Genomic DNA, 21,111 nt, shown 5'->3' with positions numbered 1-21,111 from the left:
TCACACGAGAATTTTAACATACCTCAAACAGCCACAGCGTCAATGCATTGCATATGCTGTCTGTGGATGATTCTGCTCCCGCTGCAAGGCTGCATTGCAAGATCCGCAAGCTAGCTGCATACATGTTCTGCGCTGACAAGGATATCTCCGGAATCCCCGTGATCTTGCCGCAGTATGCTGTGGCCACGCAGCGGAGAGAGCATTTGGAAAACGGAAAAGAGGAGATATTGTGCGCCAGGGTCCGCAACCAGGACGTATCCAGTTGGGATGTCGTCGATCGATGACGCCAGGGATTGGGAGGGGCAAAGTCATTGATGAATTTATCAATGAAGAACGGCGCGAATGACTCCCAATGTCGTGGAAGGCCTGGAATGGACAGGTGAAGACCAAATTCGGTTTCCATGACACCAGACTCGGCCAGTGTCATCCAGTCTGAAGGTTGGCCTTGCAGTCCCGGTGAGGGAGTTTCCAATCTCCCATCCAACAGGACCGCACCGCCGACCATCGTCCTTCCATTCGACCCGCTCCATGGGTAATTATTACTAACAACGCTCGCAGGCGGCGTCAGCTCGGCCAATGCAGAGGTGGCTACAACTGCCAGGTCGGTGCCTGTTCGAATCTGGTCGACGATCTCCTCGCAGGCTGCGGGGCAAGTAGTTGCAAGGGCACTGGCGATGGCCTCGAGAGCCAAATATCGTGGGTCCGGGGATCTGTTATCCACGTCCCCTCGACTATCGCAAGTGCGCGGCGCCTGTTCGTATTCGGACACCTTCTTCTTGAGGATTTTGACCTCGTTTCGCAGGGCGGCGATTGCGTCTGCTTGGGTCATATAGTTGCGCTTGTCGCCGCTGGCCACATAGGTGCATTCGTCCGGAATGCCGCGAAGACAACATGCATAGCACGGTTGGACACGGTCACACTTGCAGCTGTCAGCATTCAGTCGAGGAAAGTGGGAAACAGAAAAAACAGAGCTGGTGGTATGTGCACCCACTTTGACTTTTCGCCGGCGACAATTGATGCAGGAATACAGGGTCCGAAACTTGGCCTTTGCGCGGCGGCCAGTCAGGGCCACTCTTTTATTCGCATCCATGGAGGAGAGACTCTGATGCAAATGCATTGGGAGGGACATGAAGTAGTCTTGTCTGAGGCAGTTTACAATGGCACAACTTGAACTTTATATCTCTCCGATCGATCAGGTTCGTATCGGCTCGTCGATCGGTGGGACCAACGACCCTTGACAGGAACGAACGCACCCCTGCTATAGATTTGGCACTGAGTCTATGGGAGGGATTGGAGCTACAACCAACCTAACAAGGGATGGAAATGCCGCTGAACGAAATAGTTAACGGCTGGCAGCTGGTGGCGCGTCAACAAGCGAATCGAATCGACTAAGCGCGGGATCGTTTTGGGGCGGCAAGCAAACATCCTGACAAGTCATCTCAGTCGTCCAGAGAAAGAGATTGTTACATGTATACATAAGTTTGTGGAGGTGTGAAGATCAGGGATTGGTCCCGCAGCCATCCTTACAAGTTACCAAATCTTCGGTCTGTGGACTACCGGTAACGGCTTGACGGTCTCATGCAGGTCGTTGTTGGTGTTCAGCGCCATCAGCGATGCACAAAATTTGGGACTTTGACCATGTCCTCGTGGGCTGATTCACCGATCCACGCGCCAGAGACATTCCCAAGAAGCTTATTTCAGTGGGCTCTTGTCCGAGACAGGAATGCTACATTACTAATCAGGACTTCAAACACGCCTGTAGCGGCGTACAGAGTACAGCATACGAATACACTTTAAGCGACGAGTTCCAACTTCTGAGTCAGATCCCAAATCTCTGTCGTTATGCGAAAGCGCTAATCAATTGGCGAGTCCAACAGAGAAGTCACTAAGAGCGGGTGATCGCCAAAGCAATGCTAGTTAGTTAATCCTGGCCTGTATGACTATGCACTTGCACCAATTCAAACCAACACTTCCTCCACCGTTAATAATATGCACTAATTATTACTTGTACGGAGTACGTCGTACGCCGTACTTTCTTTCGGGGACCTTTAGTCGCCGACCTCAGATCGCCGCTCAGATCCTTCCGTATGCGGTTAATGAATGGGCCCTGACGATCTTGCAGACGACCCTCAGCGAGATACTTGTTCTGTCCACAGGGACAGGCTGCTAGCGGAAGTCGGCATGTCATGTTGACTGAGTCGGTCGAGTATGTTGGACTGTCTTGTTTCTTTCTTTCTTCCATTCTGTAGCTAATTACGGTCGGCGAGTCGGTATGAGAATGATGCGGGATACCAACAGGCAGTGTCGGACAATAGCTTGAAGAGACAAGACAAGACAAACAAGCCATATCGGTAAGATCGTTGATTGAGCTGTTGAAAGTGCTGATGCGATCGAAAACGGTGCCTCGCATGTCATTTGTCTCAATTGGATGGCAACAAGGTGTATGTAAGTACTCCGTACTGTATGTACTTCCGTAGTGCCGGCAGACATTTAAACTAGTTTGTTGCACTAGCTGTGTATGTATGCCTGTGTGTTTGCAGGTAATTATAGCTACATGAACGACTTACTCCATACTAACATCATGAGGACAGGAAACAAGACAAGACAGCTCCCTCGTCAGGAATGATATGATATGATTCATCTCGCTTGGCCTGGTAGGTAGCTAGAGTTCTATAGCAGAATAAGCAAATGATAACTAACGAACTACCTAGCTAGCTGTGTAGTTCGGGTACATAATGGACGGACGGACGGATGTATGGATGGAAGGATGAATTTTTTGCCTGGCAAGAAAGCAAGCAGGCAAGCCGCCTGCCTACATAACTACCGACAGTAGATACATGTATCTACCTACCTACCTACCTAGTCAAGTAAATAAACGGGTATGGATGCATGTACCTACTTAGATAGGTATACAGCCATGCAAGTATGCTGATGCAGGGATGCAAGATGCAATCAGGTAAGGTATTAATGTAATAATATCCCAGCTATAAAGCCCTACCTACAGGTGAACTACGGCTTAACTACATAACTACAGGGCTAGATAAGAGCCCTAATAAACACCTACCCCGGGCCTACCTAAGATATCTACCTGCCTAACACAGTCTAACTCCAACTAAACACCCTAGCCTGCAAGCTAAAATCCATGACCAACATGACAGCGGGAACGGTTAGACGGAACACCATCCGATTGGAGTGGCCGTTATAATCCATCCCAAAAACCCGTTTTTTGTTTCGTTTTGCTTTTTCCTTTTAATTAAACATTAATAATTAAACACGAGGACCCTGAACCCTACCCTTACCTACGCAGCTTCATTAGCTTAGCTACATACATGATCATCATCTAATTCTACCTAGGTACTCCGTACATACATACATATATATACAAATGGAGTGCATACCTAACGGCTACTAACCTCCCTACCGCAAGGGAAAGTGAGAAACCGCGGCAACCAAAGCGAACTACTGCAGGTGACACCGTGACGAGTTGACAGCTTACAACTAAGCGAGGCTGGTCGCATGCCTGATTGAGAACGACGGGCAGGTAGAGATACCTGACAGCGTGGCTGGCTGAGAGGCGGGTAGGCTGATAGATTGGCTAGGATTGGATTTAAACTAATTTTATGGTGATGAACTATAAGTACCAGCCTCCCTCGTGTATGCATGTATGTACGAACATGGATATATGTATGTACTCCATACATCACGCAGCATAATATGTACTCCGTACTATGCATACATAGCAAAAGAGCGATCGAATCGGAATCTAGAATCTAGAACTCTTTTTTTTTTCCGTCAAATAACTAATAACGGCTTTCTTATTTCTTATTTTTTTTTGTTTTCCTTTTTTTCGTACCCCTTTTTTGAGGAATGACCTATGTATCTGACCTAATCCGGCTGGGCTAATCTGATCGCTTGGTTTGAAGAGTCGAGTCGAGTCATGCATGTCCATTTTTCTGGGTGAAGCTGAGCCTGAGTCACTGGTTAGTGGTACGGAGTAAGATGCCGCCCCCCGAACCCGTCCACCTGCAAAAAATCGATTAAACTCCTGTTTTTGAAGCTATACACAACACTCCCTAATAAGCCTGTCATTCAAATAGATGAATTATAGTCCAGCCTCTACTGCAGCCTCTGAGGCCTTTTTGGCTTCTTTTTCAGGCTCACGGGCCTGAATACGGGCCTCATAAGCTGCAGCTTCGTCTATAGCCTTCTTTATCTTCTCGATATTAGCAAAACCAGTGTTTGGATCTAAAACCACCCTTTTCTTGGCTTTCTAATTCCAATAGGCCTGTAGTTGAGAATTCTGCTTAAAAATTGTGGCATCCTTAAGAGCTTCTTGTACATTTGACTTCCTAATAGCCCTACCTACTTTTATAAGAACTGTATATAGAGATACAAGTCTTTGCTGACTTCGAAGCAGTTAAATTACCTCATAAACTTGTCTCTCATTCTACGGGGTTGTAAGGAGAAGGTTTAGATCCAAATTTGCAGCTTTTGGACCCAGGGGAGTCATAGGTCTTAAGGAAGATGGCTGGATTCAAAGCTAACTAGAGTTGAGTGCCTTACTAGGATCATATGGCATAATCCCAGCTGCTTTCTACCCACTTTTAAGTACAGATAGTATTATAGAGATATCTCAAATTATGGCATAGCATTATAGAAAGCATCTTTTCTTTATTAGAGCTGCATCATTAAGATAGGCTATTTCTTAGTTCTCCTGTCAATAATGGCACTTTATAGATGAAAAAGTGCCTAAATCAAATTGTTTTCTAGGGTATATAAACTAGAGCATCCTGCAAGTAGATCTTGCTGTAGCCACCAAGCGCGAAAAAAAGCAGGACCACACACATAGATGGAGGAAATAGCTCTCAGCTGGGCTATTGCATCTGTCTAAATGAATGGACATAAGGGACAAAAAAACGAGGATTTGCTTCCTCTGATCTGTCTTTTTTTTTCGGAACTGCCATGTCAAGCGTTAGAAGGAAGGCAGGCCAGACTGTTTGACTGCAATGTCTCTGATAAGATTCTGGTGCCACCAGATGCATCATCTACTGAATCATGCCGAATCTACTACGTGGAACTTTCCCAAGAACTCAACCTGCGCTGTGCTGCCAAGTCCGCATCTTTAGGCAGTTTTAGAGGGCATTATCCTGTCCTGACAATTCCTCAAGCTTGCTCTTGTTGGGGAGGTGATTCCTGCGCATGCAAGGAGCACTTCAGCAGGCAGAGCCGGAACATGATCATCGGACGGAATTCCGGCAGCAAGTCCAATATCTTTTTGACTTAAGATGACTCTTGTTGGAGGATGTCATGCCACCATGGTTTAAGTATGTCGCCTTCGTTGTAACTGTCAGTCCCCTCACCTAGCCAGATCTCTTCAGGCTCAATGTTCGCGAAACTGATACCACTTATTCCCAGCCACACCTTCTCTACGTCGTCGCACCATCTCTGAACACAGTCCTGAAAACGCGTTGTTGATGAGAGAGCCAGATCAAAGAATGCTTCTGGGCTCAACGTCCAGTTGCGGGCCATGCAGCAACCAAAGATGCTGAAATTACCGAATGGTCTCTTCGTCAAAAGGGCTTACCAGCTTGATGCGCTCCTCACCCAGTCTTCCAAATAGATCCGAGCGTACAGCCTGGTCAAAAGGGATGTAGAGGCTGATCATCTTCAGACAGACCATGTAATCTTTTCTGCCCTCGAGAAGGTTGAACTCTTCATCGGGCCATCCATAACCAGGATCATCGTCGAGATCAGACGTGATAGACGCACCCCTTCTGCCCCTTGCAGCTTCAAGGGGATCCAGCTGCCCTGGTAGTCAAATTTCGGGGATAAGGCGGCCACCAGTTCAGGTGCACAATATCCGTGGTCAGATTGAACCAAAAGTCCGGAATGGTGTTGATGGAGAGCCAGACTGGAATGTTCTCGTAGTACTCATAGTCTATTATGGGCCTGGCTTTCTTCTCGAAAGCCACCTGGCGGGACTCACTCCACACTCGAGTGATGATCGGTGGTCTCGAGTTGAGATAGGAAGTGGGCCTGAGCTGGCAGTATGTGTCGATTTCTTCATTGTCAGGCTTATTCAGCTCGACAAGTCGATGGGGCAGGCATAGTTCTCTGCGGGTAGCTGGGGGAAGTAGATGAACTGCGTTGCCATGTAGACATGCAGCAAATGGTGTCTGAGCAGGGTAGACAGTGGTATGCAAAAATATGACCTAATGTCCAGAATGAGTGTAATTAAGGTAGTGTTCCGGCTTTTCGGTTTGAATAGATGGAACTTAACTGGAAAAGGTGGAAGTTGACCAAATAAGGAGTGCCACAATCCGTTACCTCCGGGTTAGGACCTACTGCTTTTGTTTTCTTCAACTGTCACTGTGTTTGATTTATGAAACAAATACGTATATTTCTTTTAATGTTGTTTTGTTGGAATTAGTACTAACTAGGCTAGCCATGTTTACGGCTATATAACGGTTAAATATCAATCAATATCCCCTATACTATAAAACATTGAAATCCATTTTTGCATACTGTCATGTGGCTATAAAAAGCAACATATGTACCTAAGCATCCTACACTAAATTCATAAAATCTTATTAGCAAGAGATATATATAAATTGGCAAAAAAATTACCTCTATTATTAACAAGAAATTATATGCTAGGCTATTAGCAAGGGATACAGTAAGAACTACCTATAGCAAGGAATATAGGTAGGGAGCCCGCCTAGGAAATAGATGATAAAAAATCACTTACATATATGCAGTAGGAGGTAGGTCTAGAACAGGCATTTTCTTCTTCAAAGTTTTAAACCAATTGAGCAAAGCGAGACACCTGCAAGGCTTGTATTCAGAATTAACATAATCGAACCCTCTAAAAAAGAGGAATATTAATTGATCTTTTTTTTTCTCATTATTTTACCACAACTAGAATAAATAAAGTTCTATATTAGTATAGAAAGGCAAACCCCTAGAATCAATAATCTCTCATGGAGATCTCAACTCAGCCCACCTCATTAAGTTAATTTAACCTTTGATTGATAGGCGAAACCTACACATAAACATGTGTACTACATACGTATTTAAGATATTGAATTTGCCAGCCGGATTAGATTACCTAGGCAATAAATAAATAAATAGGCTTGCTAGCAGATCCCCCCAACAGTCGTAAGACAACAAACATATAGGCATATTAAAAGCATTACTGCTACAAGCTTCTCATTTCTGTGACGCGCTTCTACGTGAGCTGGCTCAGAAAATGGTGTTATTTTAAGGTGTTGAAATCTATGACATAATCTTTCTTTTTCTTTTTCTTTCTCTTTCTCTCTTTCTTTTTTTTTAAGGAATCTAGATCCTACATCTAAATTGCTACCAGAGCCAAGAACGTCTGTTAAAGGCAGTTGTCGGAGTCTGACTTAAGAGGGATATCATATTGGAAGGGCTAATTAATGACTGTTCAATACAAAGAAATAAGAAAGATAGACGAGGAAGGACAGAAAAAAAAAATAAAATATATATATAGGCTTTTTATAAGCTAGAACCCCCATATTTAGTAGATTTCTATTTATTTACCTTCCTTTGTTATGGGTAGGCTGCAGGCTTCACAGCCAGATTGCAAGCTCCCAGAATGCTGATAGCAATGACGACCTACGGAGTATGGAACCCAGGAAAAAAAAAGGTAGAATGGGAATTATTCCATCATGTAGCTATTTCTTTTCTTTTTCTTTTCCTTTCCTTTTCTTTCTCTCTTTTCCGTTTCCTTTTTTTTTTTTTGAAAAAAAAATATATTTCTCTCTCTCTTTCCTTCTTCCCTTGTTTTCATTGTTATATATATATATATATATATATGCACGAATCAGTTAACCAGCTTCTCCTTTAGACTCGGTCCATCACTATCTGCAAGTGTCGGAACAGTATGCCCTTTGGTTACGGTAGATAAAAAAAATGCATACTTGCCGACTTGACGAGGATATTTACACACGCATTACGAGTAAGGAGGGAGTAGAGTAAACTCAAATGATTCCTGCCTACCTAATGTATATACTCCTTACCGCCCAGTATCATTCATATCATATCTAATACCTATCCGACCTCCCTCCCATGGAAACATCACACGACACGACAGACCTGGCCTTTCGGATGCAAATATGTTCATGACGCAGAAGCAACAAGTAAAAGGAAAGGAGAAAAAAAAAACGTGAGCAGCCTGATCTCAGGGTTATGGGACGGTCAAAGAAGGAAGGCGTGAGAACTGCGTGATGAGATGATGACGGAAAAACGCTTCGACATGACTTCTCACCAATATATATGTAGATGTAAAGAAATGTTTGGTGGTGATCGTACTCGTGGAAGTTCATGCTTGGCAGCCCAGCTGAAGGAATGTAATTGACCAGGATGAGAGGTTTGTAATGTCACAGATCTATGGAGAAACCAGAGAGGCCAGGACGCCGCCACAGACGCCAGCACAACAATCAAGTGTCCACGAAAGCATTTACATCGTAGGTAGAGGTCAGGTCAGTAGGTAGAGAGGAAATGGAGAGGGTAGCGAAAGCTGTCCGACTTCGTATTCGCTAGAGAAAGAGAGATAAGAGGGTAAAAAAAGGTGAAAGGACGTAGCCAAGCGTAGACACGTACAGCTACGTCGTCGCCTCCCGAGTAATCTCGACCGAGTTGGCCGCAAGCTCCTTCGGAACGAGGCCCACATCCTCCTGTGGAGGCTGATCTTGTTGAGGCTGATCCTGTTGAGGCTGATCCTGTTGAGGCTGATCCTGTTGAGGCTGACTCTCCACAGCCACATTCTCCGAATTGGACGGCTTGGCCTCCGCAGCCGCTGAATTCTCGGCCTGCGGGGCATCCTCCACATGTTCCGCAGCGCCATCGCCTTTCTCATCTCCAATCATAGCGGCAAGACTCCGGAAATTGAACATCGGCTCCAAAGCCGGGTTCGCTCCATTGGGCGGAGTGCTTGATCCGATATGCTCTCCCGACGCCGACTCGACAAACGATGACGCAGCCGACGAAGCATTCGACATGTGCCGCAGATGCGATGGTCGGGACGGTTCATTAGGCGACGGCGGGACGAGCGAAGGAGAAGGATCCATGTCAGCCCGGCTGGTAACTTGCGGCTGGACAGAGCTGCTGGGACCAGACTCAATGTCACTCGCGGCCGCTGCAGGAGATACACGTTCAACGCCCTTCCCCTTGCCCGCTGCGGATGACTCTTCGCCAACAATGGAGGACGAACTACTTTCCACTCGACTAAAGGTGCTGCTGGACATGAGGGCTGCACTGCTCGGGTTCTGACTGTAGATGCTGTTCTTGCGCGCCGCCTTCACCGCCTTCTTGGCCTCCTTTTCCCTCCGTTTGGCCTCTTTCTTGGCTTCTTTCTCCGCTTTCCGCTGTCGTTCTTCCTCGCTTGCCAAACTCTGCCGGATCGCCTCCATCATCATCATCTCTTCCAGATCATCGATCCGGCTACGTCTTGAACTTCCACGGGGCGGGGCCAGAGTGCCGGATCCATCCTCGCCGGGTTGGTGGTCCGCTCCGCCCCGTCGCTCCGACAGAAATGCAAGAGCATGGAGCGCCGATGAACCCGTGTAGTGAGTGGGACTCTGGGTACCGGATCCACCGCCCCCGGCCCTTCGCAGGACACCTCTCCGACCCCCAGAATTCCGCGATTCATTTCCAGGGGAGTTCATGAGATATGCGGCAGTGTGGAGAGCTGTGGCGGCCGCCGCTCGGCGGGCCGCTTGTGCTCTCGCATTTGCCAGCTTCTGAGCCCAGTCTGGGCGGATCATATCAGTCGTGACCACGCTGGGATCGTTGGCCGAAAGAGACGTAGCGCGACGGCGTCCAGTGGGCGCCTGTTGGGACCCGTTTGCTGCTGCTGCTGCTGTGTTGGAGGAGGCGAGAGATGAGTTTGAAGACAGGGGAGACGTCGCCTGACTCGGACGCAGGCCATTGGGCGGCGTAGCGTAGGTCAATCCTCGTCGGAACGGAGGAGGGCTGTAGGTGACACCAAATTCGGGCTGGACGCAGAAGGGACAGGCGGCGGGTTCGGAAACCAGCTGCCATTCTCCGTCGTTGTTTCCTCCAGCACCACCCTCGGAGCTCGTCGCGTTGGGGTTATGCTCCCCATGCTCTGGAGGATGCGGATCCGGCCGCTTGATCTGGACAAAGCATTCCGAACAGATCGGTTGATCACAGCATCGGGTCCGGTTGAGGTAAGGCGGATAGTAAAGGAAACAGATCGGACATTCGGTGGCGTCCTTGTAGAGATAAGCCTCGATGGGCTGGCCGTTGACGAACGGATCATGGGGCAGCATGATCTCTCGCGGTGCCATATCGGCATTGCTTTTGGAGGAGGACGTGGCGAGGGCTGCCAGCGTCTTTGCGCGTCCGCGGAAGAGCGGCGAACTCGACGTCCCGGATGCAATTGGTGACGTCGGGGAAGGTAAGGACTGGGCGGGACCTGGCGCAGGAGCATTCTGGGACATATCCGAGGTGAACGAGGGCGACCTCGATGAGATCGGGACGGTCAGGTACTGAGCATCTTTGTCTTTGTCGGGCGAATCTGTGCTGCCGTCGGTAGGTTTGGGCCGGATCGTGTTCTCCAGCTCGGGAGGAATTTGGTCCGGTGGAGGAATGGGCATGCCTCGAGCCGCCGCGACGAGCTGGTGCTCGGTCCATGAGTCGGAGAAGTCATTGAGACCTTTCCAAAACGGGGCGAGCCGTCGTTCAATCTGCATTCGAGTGTCAGCACAAGCACTGGTAGGCCATAGGTGAGGATCGACGATACCATTAACTGTCGAACGATGGCCTTGTTGAAGTCCTCCGGACCGACATAGACACCCTGTGTGACCAGATATCCTCCATCGACATGCTCCTCCTTCATACTTCGTTCTCGTTCCTTGATTCGGGCCGCGCGTTCCTTCTCTAAGCGACGAGCCTCTCGTTCCTGCTTCGTTTCCCGTCGATGTTCGAGCGAAGCGACATCCCTCTCCGACGTTCCGCCAATCCCGAGGAACGAGAGATCCGGCCGGCTCGCGCGGCCAGACCGGGAACCCTCTCCGCCATGATACGGGGAGCGCCCGTAGTCGGACGGAGACGAGCCTCGATGGCCGTGACGATGGGATGGCGAGTGGTGAGACCGTGCCTCCTTGGTCTGGGAGTTCCCCATGCTGGCGTTGAGCGGGAAGTGGTGATGGCGGATAGCCGACACCGGAAGCACAGGACGAGGCAACGACGTCAGGGGGGAACACAATGAGCTAGAAGAAAGAGGGAGGAGGTTAGAGTAGAGAAAGACGGTTGCTAAAAAACAATGCCCTTCTTTGGTTGCCAGGAGAGCCGTTCGAGTCAGTCATGCGCTCATAATCGCCGCGATAAGCAAATCGGGGAGGCCATGTGAGTGAGATTAGTGGGGAGCTGACGAGAACGGTGGCGGGAATGGAATGTCCGGATCCGTTGCAGACAACTGCGACGAAAATAAGAACAAGATTGATTGACTGTAGAGGACGAGGAATGGAGTAGAGAGGGAAAGACGAGGTCAGTTGTTGTGGAGATGATTTGACGATGATGATCTGATGCTGATGGCGAGGGGAAAGAGTGGAGGATGCTCTAATAATAATAATCAACGGGGTTGCCGGGCGCTGCTAGTCGGGTAGGCTGGCTGGGCCGCTCTTAGATTCACTCTGATTTGACAACCACCGCAGGAGAAGAGGTATAAATAGATCTAAACAGCTACCGGAAAAAAGAATTATGGGCATAACTAGTAATGCAGACTACTGGCACCGAGATCAGGTGCGATTCGTATATATTTCTGTTCTTTCGAGGCATCTGTGGAGTGTTTTACGTCAGGATTTGCTATTTTGGTCCGGCGCTCCGAAGACAGAGCGCAGTCTGTGCTGTGGCTGAGGTGGAGCCGGACTCGGACCGCCTGCGCCTCACCAGCGCAGAACTTGGAAAATCTCAAGAAAAACACCTAAATTCAATTCCTGTTAGAGTAGATCCGTCACCAGGGTTTCCACCCTTGCAGCGGTGTGAACTCGCTCTTGATTGTTTTCTCAGTCGAGTCCTGTTCTTCGTTTTTTCTGCCTTGTCCTGTGACCAATCCTGTCACTCGACCTGCTGCCATGCTGCAATGACAGCCGACATCACGCGCCTGCACATTTCACCTCTCACACCCACGCTTCTCGACTCCATCCTCGCGCCGTCAGTCCGTCCCTTGGCGACGGACATCTCCTTCCACACCATCCAGACCTTCCCCGAGAACAGCTACGGCTACATCAGTCTCCCGTCCATGGAGGCAGATAAGCTCAAGAAGAAGCTAAATGGCTCTATACTCAAGGGCAGGAAAATGAAGGTTGAGGTGGCTCGTCCGCCGCCTCAGAGAACGCCAGATGCAGCAGACCCGACTCCCGAAACCAAATCCGCCACGCAGAAAACATCCAAGAAACGGAAGGCGGAGGATGGGGTCCTTGAGGGCTACGAACTGCCTTCGGATCGGAAGGTGAAGCGAGGTTGGACGGAACCTGCTAGTGCCAAGAAGGACAAGCGGCGCAAGGCAGAGAAAAAGAGTGAGAAGGAAGGCAAGAAACCGAAAGCTCAGGCAAAGTCCAAATACACGGAGAATGCAGAATGCCTCTTTCGGACCAAGACTCCCCCCAACAGGTCGTCTATCGATTCTACTGGCAAGAAGAAAGACAAAAAGTCAAAGAAGGGCAAGTCTCCACATGAGGTTGTGGTCCATGAATTTGAGAAAACGATCACGCATCCTACGTTCGTCAAGTCGGGAGCAGAAGGGAAGAAGGTGACCACCGAGTTTGTGGAAGGGAAAGGTTGGGTCGACGAGGATGGAAATGTCAAAGACACAGTCAGTGACAAAGTCACCAAGCCGACCTATCAACCTGGCAAGAAGGATGGTGCCAAGGAGCGGGTGTCATTGAAGAAAGTCGAGCCTGGCAGCTCGTCAAAGAAAACAAAAAAATCGCTAGTGCCAGACGAAGATTCGTCTGCGGAAGAATCGAAGGACGATTCAGAATCCGACTGGACCTCGTCGAGTGGCACCTCTTCATCGTCCGAATCTGAAAGTGACGAAGAGGAAGACATCACCTCTTCTGATACATCTGATACATCATCGGATGATGAAGACGAATCTGAATCGTCTTCAGATGAGAGCGCCAGTGAGAGCGCAAGTGAGAGCGCAAGCGAAAGCGAAAGCGAGGATTCAGAAACGCAGCCCACCAAGCTGCAGAAGTCCCCCTCATCCAGTACAGCAGCTACTGAGGCTGCAGCTGTGGAGTCTGATTCATCATCACCGGCGGAAGGCACCGACGAAGCGAAAGAAACCACCGAGCAAAGAGAAGTTCATCCTTTGGAAGCCCTTTTTAAACGACCGGCGGAAAAGGATAAGCCGGAAGAAAATAATGAATTCACCTTTTTCGGGGGCAACGACGATGAGGATGAAGAGGACACAGGCGCCGCTCTCGAACCGCTGACTCCATTTACCAAACGAGACATTCAACTCCGAGGCGTACGAAGCGGCGCTCCTACTCCGGACACTGCCCTAGCCAATCGCACCGGTTATCGGGATCAGGCGAGTGACGTCGAGATGGACGATGTGGACGGTGAGGACGACGGCACGACGCCGTCCAAAGCTCGCGCTGAGTCTGGCTCAGGACAGCCAGAAGAGAGCGAGTTTGCGAAGTGGTTTTGGGAACACCGCGGCGAGAACAATCGCGCTTGGAAGAGAAGGCGGCGGGAGGCTGCAAAGGAGAAGAGACAGCAGGAGAACCGGCGGAAGGGATTGAAGGGTCGATCATAGTCAGACACGCTGGTGCACTCATCCGTGTCCTCAACTAGCATTGATACCCGGGTAAAGGATATAAGATTTACGTTACATCTGATAGTAACTACGCTAATATATAAAATACGATGGCCTTATTTAATCGTGCTCATAGAGGGACTGAACTGCAACGTTTTGATCTAGCATATATAGTCAAATCACGTGATTATGGATTCCGCGGATCCCGCCGATGGGGCCGCGTGGCCGCCGATTCCGATCCGATCATCCATCGATGATCATCTTATCCACAGGTACGGAGTGTATCAATGCTTGTCACCATGATACAACGAAGGGGGGCGTTTCATTTCATATTCCTCCTGTGTATTCTTTCGTGCATTGCAACTGTTCTGGCCGCAAGTAAGTTCAATTCTGTCGCCCTGTCATGTCTTGCGACCGTAGTCGCATACACGAGATGCAAGCTGCATTGCTTATCTCCCCCTCTCTCGATTGCACCGAACCATATAACCGCGTTTTACTAACCATGAACACTCTCGTCTGATTTCCTCCAGAGCCAACCTCGTTCTGCAAATGTACCTGCTTCTCCAACAGCACCATCATCGAGCTGCGACCGCCCGATCTAGATTCCGCGTCGCCGGACTTTAACGGCCATTCCGTTCTCCGTCGCGACGGCAAGGAGACCGGCCGGTCCCTCAGCTGCAACGACTGCAACCGCAAGTTCTGTCTCGAGTACAATCTGCCTACGTGTCGGGGGGCGAAGGAGGAGGATGTCGTGACGACGTGTTTTCGTAGGTTTCCACGCAGCAATTTTCTCTGTCAAAATTGGGGACTAATTGGGATGTGCAGAGCGAGACTCGAGAAAAGACGAGGTGGTGGTGTTCATTTTTATCTTCGCGACTAGCTCCCTGCTTGTTTGGGCGGGGGTGAAGCCGTGGGCCCAGCGGTGGATTGAGGTGTGTATACCTACGTGTCGACACGTTCTGCAGGAACTATTTCAGACGCTAAACAATTGTCGGGACAGGTCGCCAGAGAGCGAAGGAGTTATATACCCGTTTCGGAAAATACGGAGCGGTAGCAATATCTTGCAATTCAATAGCGGCAATACAACACGTTGGGGTTGGCATTCTCCTGCACGTATATATTGAAAATGGGTTTATTTCCGGCATATGGGTTTGGAATGGTGATTTTTTTTTTCATGGTTTGGCGCATAATCAGTAGGGTCATAATGACTTGATCTTTGGCAGGGACAGGACAACGTGGGCGTTCAGATAGTATATCCGTTATAGTCTTATAGATTTCCTAGATTTCAGATGAATGTCTCACCTAGGAAGCCTGGCTTTCAGCAGGACAATGGTCTAGAGCTCAGTCAGCTGCCTTTCATATGTGATTATGCAAGTGATGGAAGCTTCCAAGATCCTAGGCTTTTTTATGGCAGAACTGGAACTTATCCCAAGAGCCATTGAGCAACTCAATTGGCTAGCAATAGGGTGGAGAGCATGGTTGACAGACTGGGGTTCCAGACGATTAGACCTTCCGTGAGGGCAACCACCTCGCTTTGGGCTTATCGCTTTGAATAAGACTCTTCATCCCACATGCACTGCACTGCAACAGGATCGATTCGCTCGCTTATTATTACTTCAGATTCTATAAACTCAGAGCTGACAAATACCGGGTATCTAGCCAATTTTTGATCTAAAACAAACATGCTCCCAACCCCCAGATCAGTGGAATCAGTGGAATCAGTGAAACGCCGCGGAGTTTCGTTCACGAAACTGCTTTACCTGCTTCACTCGAACGAGTTCATTCGACTCCCTGTCTTTCAGCTCGCCTACCAACACGTGATGCAAGCCATACGGAGCAAGAACAGTGCTGAGCACCGTGTATGGTTTGAAGCATTTTCCTTATCGGTACATGTTAAGGACGTGATGGGTTCAGATTCAGCTCTGAACGGTCTGGAGGGCTCTATGCAAGCCTCTTCAACTAGAGTTGTAACATGACCCGGTCCTGGTTGCAGCATGTGTGAAGATAATTCAAAATTATGGCAGCTGCTGTTTGCGGGGAAGTCTTCGATTCAGAGTCAGGTTGCGCATTTTCGTAAGGGGCATCGGTTATATAAACGTGGTACCCTCTGCCTGTCTGCTTGTCTATCTGTTCCATCCTCGCACCTGAAAGATTCTGGGATCCCGAAACACATTGACAACAGTCATCATGGCAGACGTAAGTAGTCCCATCCGCAGAGAAAACAAGCTGACACAAGTAGGATATTACCTACTACGAAGATGATCAGATCGACCCCATCGACGGCATCACTTGGGAGCAACTCCTAGCCTTCCTCAAGGCTGGATACGACCCTCGCTTCTGTGGAATAAGACAAGATAAGACAAGATGCAGAAAGAAACATCAGAAACGGTGTCACGGCAGACGTGCTCGCGGCGTATGAGACATTTCCACATCTCGTCTGGGGCTTGAACAACAAGAAGCAAATCAGCGTGACCGACACCTATCCTCTCAAAAAACCTCCAGTGCTTGAGGGGAAAGTCCACAACAATCTCTACTATTGCCTCAGCAATGACAAACTTTTCAGGGGAACCCCAGCAGAGAAAGAGACAGCATGGGCTTCGGTGGTGCAATGTTTCGAGAACAATGGGTTTAATGATGATGTTAAAAGAACAGTCTGCAAAGCTGTTTATGATGGCCTTACGTACTACGTCAACGCAGCAACAACGGGGCAGAACGAAGCGGCCATGGTTCTGGTGAAGGCCAACGATAGTATGAGGTTTTCCGATCCAGACAGCTATGGTTGGTTTGGCAAACATGGCGGGGTCCATCTCCTGCCTGAGTACTTCTCAAAGCAGATTTACACCGGTCACTACCAGGGGTCGCCGGCAGAGAGGGCGGTCAAGATCAAGCGCGCGGTGAATGCTATATTTGTGATGGCTTCTCACACCTTGGCCGTCTCTCCCTAGTCCTAGGGAGACGAAGCTCTAGAGGAGAGGAGAGGTGAGGAGAAGAGAAGAGAAGGAAGACAGTGAGTCCTCAAAGATTGCATAGTAATCTATGTGTAGGAGATAGTATAGGATGCTAGGTACCTACAAATATGCAAATTGTCAGAAATCCAAGAACCCAGATTTTGTTCAACGGGAGAGGAAAGTCAGGTAGGTATAATATCTTGAGCATAACTAGCTAGTGTAGATGACAATTTAGGGGAAAAAAAAAACAGAATTTCCATTTTCTTGCCTTTTTTTTTTCTTTATCACGCAGTACTATATAAATAGCAACCAGCCAGATTGATCCTAGGAGGGTATGTTGAAGAGATGATTTACAGGATTTGCCCGTCACATTGGTAGGTAAGTAGTTACCAGAAAAGGTATATCATTACTTGACTGTTTTTTAAAACCTTACCCACAACATAAATGGGCATAAAAATAAAAATAATTGCTTTTGGTTTCATTTTCCCGCCATCGCTAGCTCCAGAGCCAACCAACCTTGCAGACTGCAATAATAGCGTAACTATTACTCATGGAAATTCGAAATCAGACTCCATGACTCGTGTCCATGCACCCTTACTGCTTGACTAGTCAATGGATTCATCTATCGTTAGCTAATTGCACTCCAGCTAGCTGTACTACACAGACAGAGTATGCTGCAGATTTAAAGCTAACATTGCGTATTTATCTATCACGACTTGTAAGTAAGTGGAAAAAACACGCGCTCGCTAGCCAGTGACGACAGTCTGCGATATCTAAGGCTAAGGAGAAGAAAAAACTAAGTCCAGCACATCAGGTGGAGTTGATTTACTGTTAGCGACCGGGTGCGAGCGAAGACGTATCCGGCCCGACCGGGCCATGTTTACTGGTTGCAAGAGCCAATCACAAGTAGTATTTTTTAATGAGAATGCAGGAGAGGTTCCACTGGGACAGTTGGACCCACGGAGGGAAGGAGGCTAGTGAGGTCGCTAGTGACATTGGCTATCAGTTTTTCTTTTTTTTCTTTTTTTTTTACTGGACCCATCTTGTCTTCAGATCAAATAAGTACGCAGATTATGGCTAGTTGAAGCATGATTACGTCGGAGGCTGCTTGCTATCATGTTAGATACTAATTCTGTAACCATGACAGGTGATCATCTATTCCTTTATCGAGTGCAGTCTTATTGGTTCGAACCTACTTACAGTGGCAGGCACATGATTAGATGGATCCAATCTGGACGGTGTGACTGCCCGACCGGGAGAACGCCAAAGGCAGAATGCGGAGCAAGGAGGACGCATGATTTAAGCTAGAGCAAATTAATGCAATGCAACAATGCGGGATCAAACTTGGTATGAGGTACCTAGTTACTAGTTCCTTCTGCTTGTTTTGCGACCAATTGAAAACAGGATGGGAGGAGAGGGACTGTAAACCATGTTTGCAGCTGAAAACGGCAGACTGTTTGACGATAGGTGTCAGTCAGGACGTTTTGAAAGACTGAAGTCTACAGTCGTTCTCAAATTCTATCTATCAATCGCAATTGTATACTGTTTCTGGTATTCAGACCCAGTCACGAGGTCTCGGGAACAACGTCAGGCGTGTGCTCAAGTTCCATCCATCCACCCAATCTAAGCGGAAGTCAGTCCGATTTTCAATGAGCAGTGTTTAACGTTGTACCTTTTTCCTGAACCTTTTCTCAGGAACCCCTCGATTAAGTGCCATCCTGGACAGTCGATAGACCATCGCTCAGCCGTTAGAGGTCTCCGGTGGATCAGTTCTCCGTCCCGTCGCCACTCGCCCCTCTTCTTATCTTTCTTCGTCACCTCACCTCCCCTCTTTTCACCTCCGCCTCTGCCGCATCCAAGTCGACACGACCAGACGACAGAAGAGGACGGGACGGTCAACTGGCAACATATCTTTACAAGAAGAAAAGCATATTTTTATGACAAGTTGAGTTGAGGCGAGGAAAAACGCTTGGGTGGCCCACGCAGAAAAGGTCATTCTTCACGAACGAAATTCTCTGCGTGGTCCTGCGGGAAGAGTTGTGGTAAGAATCTTTCAAGATTCATGAGAAAATGGTATCAACGCGTCAGGCAAGACCCAGTTCGAACGACGATGCCTTCCCGACTACGCAGCTCTTTCTCCTGGGTATGCCTCCCGTCAACAGAGACAGCCTTCGTCATGCTAACGCCACTCACAGCGATCTGTCGCGTCGCCGAGCCAATTGCTCTCACTTCCATCTTCCCATATTCATGGGTGATGGTTCGCGAGTTCCATGTCGGCAACCCCAATGACGCCTCTTTCTACGCCGGACTCCTCATCTCTGCCTTCTCCTTCGCAGAGGCCCTGACCGGCTTGTTCTGGGGCAGTCTCTCCGATCGGGTCGGCCGCAAACCGGTTCTTCTGTTTGGTTGCGCAGGCACGGTGCTGTCTCTCCTCATCGTCGGGTTCGCCGCAAACTACTGGGTCGCCTTGCTCGGACGAATCGTTGGCGGCGTGCTGAATGGCAACATTGGCGTCATCCAGACGATGGTGGGAGAGCTCGTCAAACGACCTGAGCATGAACGTAAGCTGTCTCATATTGCTCCAGTCTCTACTGCTTGAGCCAGGCTAATGTGTGTCCAGCTCGAGCCTATGCAGTAATGCCATTTGTCTGGTCTATTGGAACCATCATTGGGCCAGGTAAGTCCGCCTGTGCAGTACAGCTCAAGAAGAACCTCTCCTGATGGGTTGCGTGCAGCGATTGGAGGCATGCTTGCAAAGCCCGCAGAAGGTTTTCCCTCCATCTTTTCTCCCGATGGCTTGTTTGGCCGATACCCCTTTCTGCTTCCCAATCTCTTTTGTGCTGGTTTACTGCTGCTTAGCATAATTGGAGGCGCGACTTTTCTTCAAGAGACCCATCCAGGCTTTCAGCCATGGAGCCGTCTTCCCAGAGACCACGACAACATGTCGACTGTGGAAACGCCTCTGGTTGCGACCGCGGGCGCCACGGCCAACGCGGGCGCCGACCTGCGTGCGGAATCATATGGAACCTTCAATCAAGTGGATATGCACCAGGATGAAATCTGGCACGTACACTCCGATGGGTCGAAAGTGAAGGAGCGGTCTTCATCCCCTACAGATCAGGCCGTTTTTACGTGGCGAGTGACCATGCTGGTCGTTGCCCTGGGTATCTTCACCTACCACTCGATGACCTTTGACCACCTGCTTCCGATTTTCCTGCAGGACGAGCCCAGAGGCGTCACCGTCCTCAATGACTCCTCGCTGCTCAACATCCCTGGTGGACTGGGCCTTTCGACCCGAACGGTGGGTCTGATAATGTCCGTCGACGGTCTGATTGCCCTCTTCATCCAGAGTGTCGTCTTCCCACCGTTGGCAGACTGGATGGGCGTGTGGAGACTCTTTGTCCTGGTCACCGTCCTACACCCCATCACCTACTTTATGGTGCCATTGCTCGTCTTCCTTCCGCGCAACCTTCTCTTTCACGGGATTTACACCTGTCTGGTCATTCGCAATATCCTGTCTATCATCGACTATCCCGTTCTCCTGATCCTCATCAAGCAAGCCAGTCCCTCCCCTTCGGTGTTGGGGAAGATCAATGGACTCGCTGCATCGGCGGGTGCTGCATGCCGCACTGTGGCCCCTCCGGTGTCTGGTTTCTTGTACAGTACCGGCGCGCAGATTGGTTGCACCGCCATTGCCTGGTGGGGAAGCTCTTTTGTCGCCTTGATCGGCAGTTTGCAGCTGTGGTTCATCGACCGGAAGAAAGACGGGTCCGTGACGGTGAGATCAGCAGCCCCGTGCATGGCCGCGGAGACGCATCCTCACGATGTTGTCCATATCGTTGTGAGCGAGCCCGATTCCTATACGTGTAACCAACCCTGAGGGCTTTTATTTCTAAAGGTAATGGAGACGCATGCAGCGGACGCGATGCGCATTGTTGCCCAGTTCATACTTTCTAGCATACAGGTACATTATTCATGAGGCGCATGGCGTTTTGCCGAGGTTTTATGCATCCTTAGCAAGGAGTTCAGGTAAGGTACGATTTGGTGCTTTTCTCAGCATGGCGGCTAACTACAGTGGAGTTTTGGGAGTTGGTGGCTTGTGGTTGACAGGCGTCACATGCAATGCTAGAGTTGAGTTAGAAAAATCGAAGCAGTTAATCGTTCGTACACAATAGTACCTTGAAGCTACGCCAGATACGTAGAACGTTGTTTTTATCTGTAACCGTGTCATCTGATCTAGGCGGGTCTGATTCTGCCGCCACACCGCCTGCGTCACATGCGTCAGAGCCCTACAAAACGGGTTTAGCTTTGTTTACCTGCTGCCGGTCCATCCTAGCAACGGAACGAAAA

At 49.1% G+C, this 21,111-nt stretch overlaps 7 protein-coding genes across 7 annotated transcripts; 3 read left to right on the top strand and 4 right to left on the bottom strand.

Moving 5' to 3' along the window:
* Positions 1-13: 13 nt before the first annotated feature.
* Positions 14-829, bottom strand: VTN77DRAFT_3540 (uncharacterized protein; the record flags this gene model as incomplete). Its single annotated transcript, XM_069419500.1, has 1 exon — positions 14-829. One exon carries the CDS (start codon positions 827-829, stop codon positions 14-16), a length of 816 nt encoding a protein of 271 aa, XP_069278331.1.
* A 4,451-nt stretch (positions 830-5,280) lies between these two features.
* VTN77DRAFT_3539 (uncharacterized protein) lies at positions 5,281-6,154 on the bottom strand (the record flags this gene model as incomplete). Its single annotated transcript, XM_069419498.1, has 4 exons — positions 5,281-5,457; positions 5,585-5,803; positions 5,856-6,036; positions 6,090-6,154. The coding sequence occupies 4 exons, from the start codon at positions 6,152-6,154 to the stop codon at positions 5,281-5,283; spliced, it is 642 nt and encodes a 213-aa protein (XP_069278330.1).
* Positions 6,155-8,627: 2,473 nt separating this feature from the next.
* Positions 8,628-11,170, bottom strand: VTN77DRAFT_3538 (uncharacterized protein; the record flags this gene model as incomplete). The annotated part of the gene is made up of 2 exons (XM_069419497.1): positions 8,628-10,733; positions 10,790-11,170. The coding sequence occupies 2 exons, from the start codon at positions 11,168-11,170 to the stop codon at positions 8,628-8,630; spliced, it is 2,487 nt and encodes an 828-aa protein (XP_069278329.1).
* A 960-nt stretch (positions 11,171-12,130) lies between these two features.
* Positions 12,131-13,813, top strand: VTN77DRAFT_3537 (uncharacterized protein; the record flags this gene model as incomplete). The annotated part of the gene is made up of 1 exon (XM_069419496.1): positions 12,131-13,813. The coding sequence occupies one exon, from the start codon at positions 12,131-12,133 to the stop codon at positions 13,811-13,813; it is 1,683 nt and encodes a 560-aa protein (XP_069278328.1).
* Positions 13,814-14,100: 287 nt separating this feature from the next.
* VTN77DRAFT_3536 (uncharacterized protein) lies at positions 14,101-14,867 on the top strand (the record flags this gene model as incomplete). Its single annotated transcript, XM_069419495.1, has 4 exons — positions 14,101-14,191; positions 14,344-14,580; positions 14,639-14,745; positions 14,814-14,867. The coding sequence occupies 4 exons, from the start codon at positions 14,101-14,103 to the stop codon at positions 14,865-14,867; spliced, it is 489 nt and encodes a 162-aa protein (XP_069278327.1).
* Positions 14,868-16,125: 1,258 nt separating this feature from the next.
* VTN77DRAFT_3535 (uncharacterized protein) lies at positions 16,126-16,620 on the bottom strand (the record flags this gene model as incomplete). The annotated part of the gene is made up of 1 exon (XM_069419494.1): positions 16,126-16,620. One exon carries the CDS (start codon positions 16,618-16,620, stop codon positions 16,126-16,128), a length of 495 nt encoding a protein of 164 aa, XP_069278326.1.
* Positions 16,621-18,831: 2,211 nt separating this feature from the next.
* On the top strand, positions 18,832-20,641 carry VTN77DRAFT_3534 (uncharacterized protein; the record flags this gene model as incomplete). The annotated part of the gene is made up of 4 exons (XM_069419493.1): positions 18,832-18,904; positions 18,957-19,322; positions 19,382-19,438; positions 19,497-20,641. 4 exons carry the CDS (start codon positions 18,832-18,834, stop codon positions 20,639-20,641), a joined length of 1,641 nt encoding a protein of 546 aa, XP_069278325.1.
* Positions 20,642-21,111: the final 470 nt, after the last annotated feature.

This window comes from Rasamsonia byssochlamydoides (genome assembly GCF_041956645.1).
Source record: "Rasamsonia byssochlamydoides strain NRRL 3658 unplaced genomic scaffold VTN77scaffold_25, whole genome shotgun sequence".
Lineage (NCBI taxonomy): Eukaryota > Fungi > Ascomycota > Eurotiomycetes > Eurotiales > Trichocomaceae > Rasamsonia > Rasamsonia byssochlamydoides.
The sequence above is the reverse complement of the archived record's forward strand: the minus strand, read 5'-3'. Positions and strand labels throughout refer to the sequence as shown.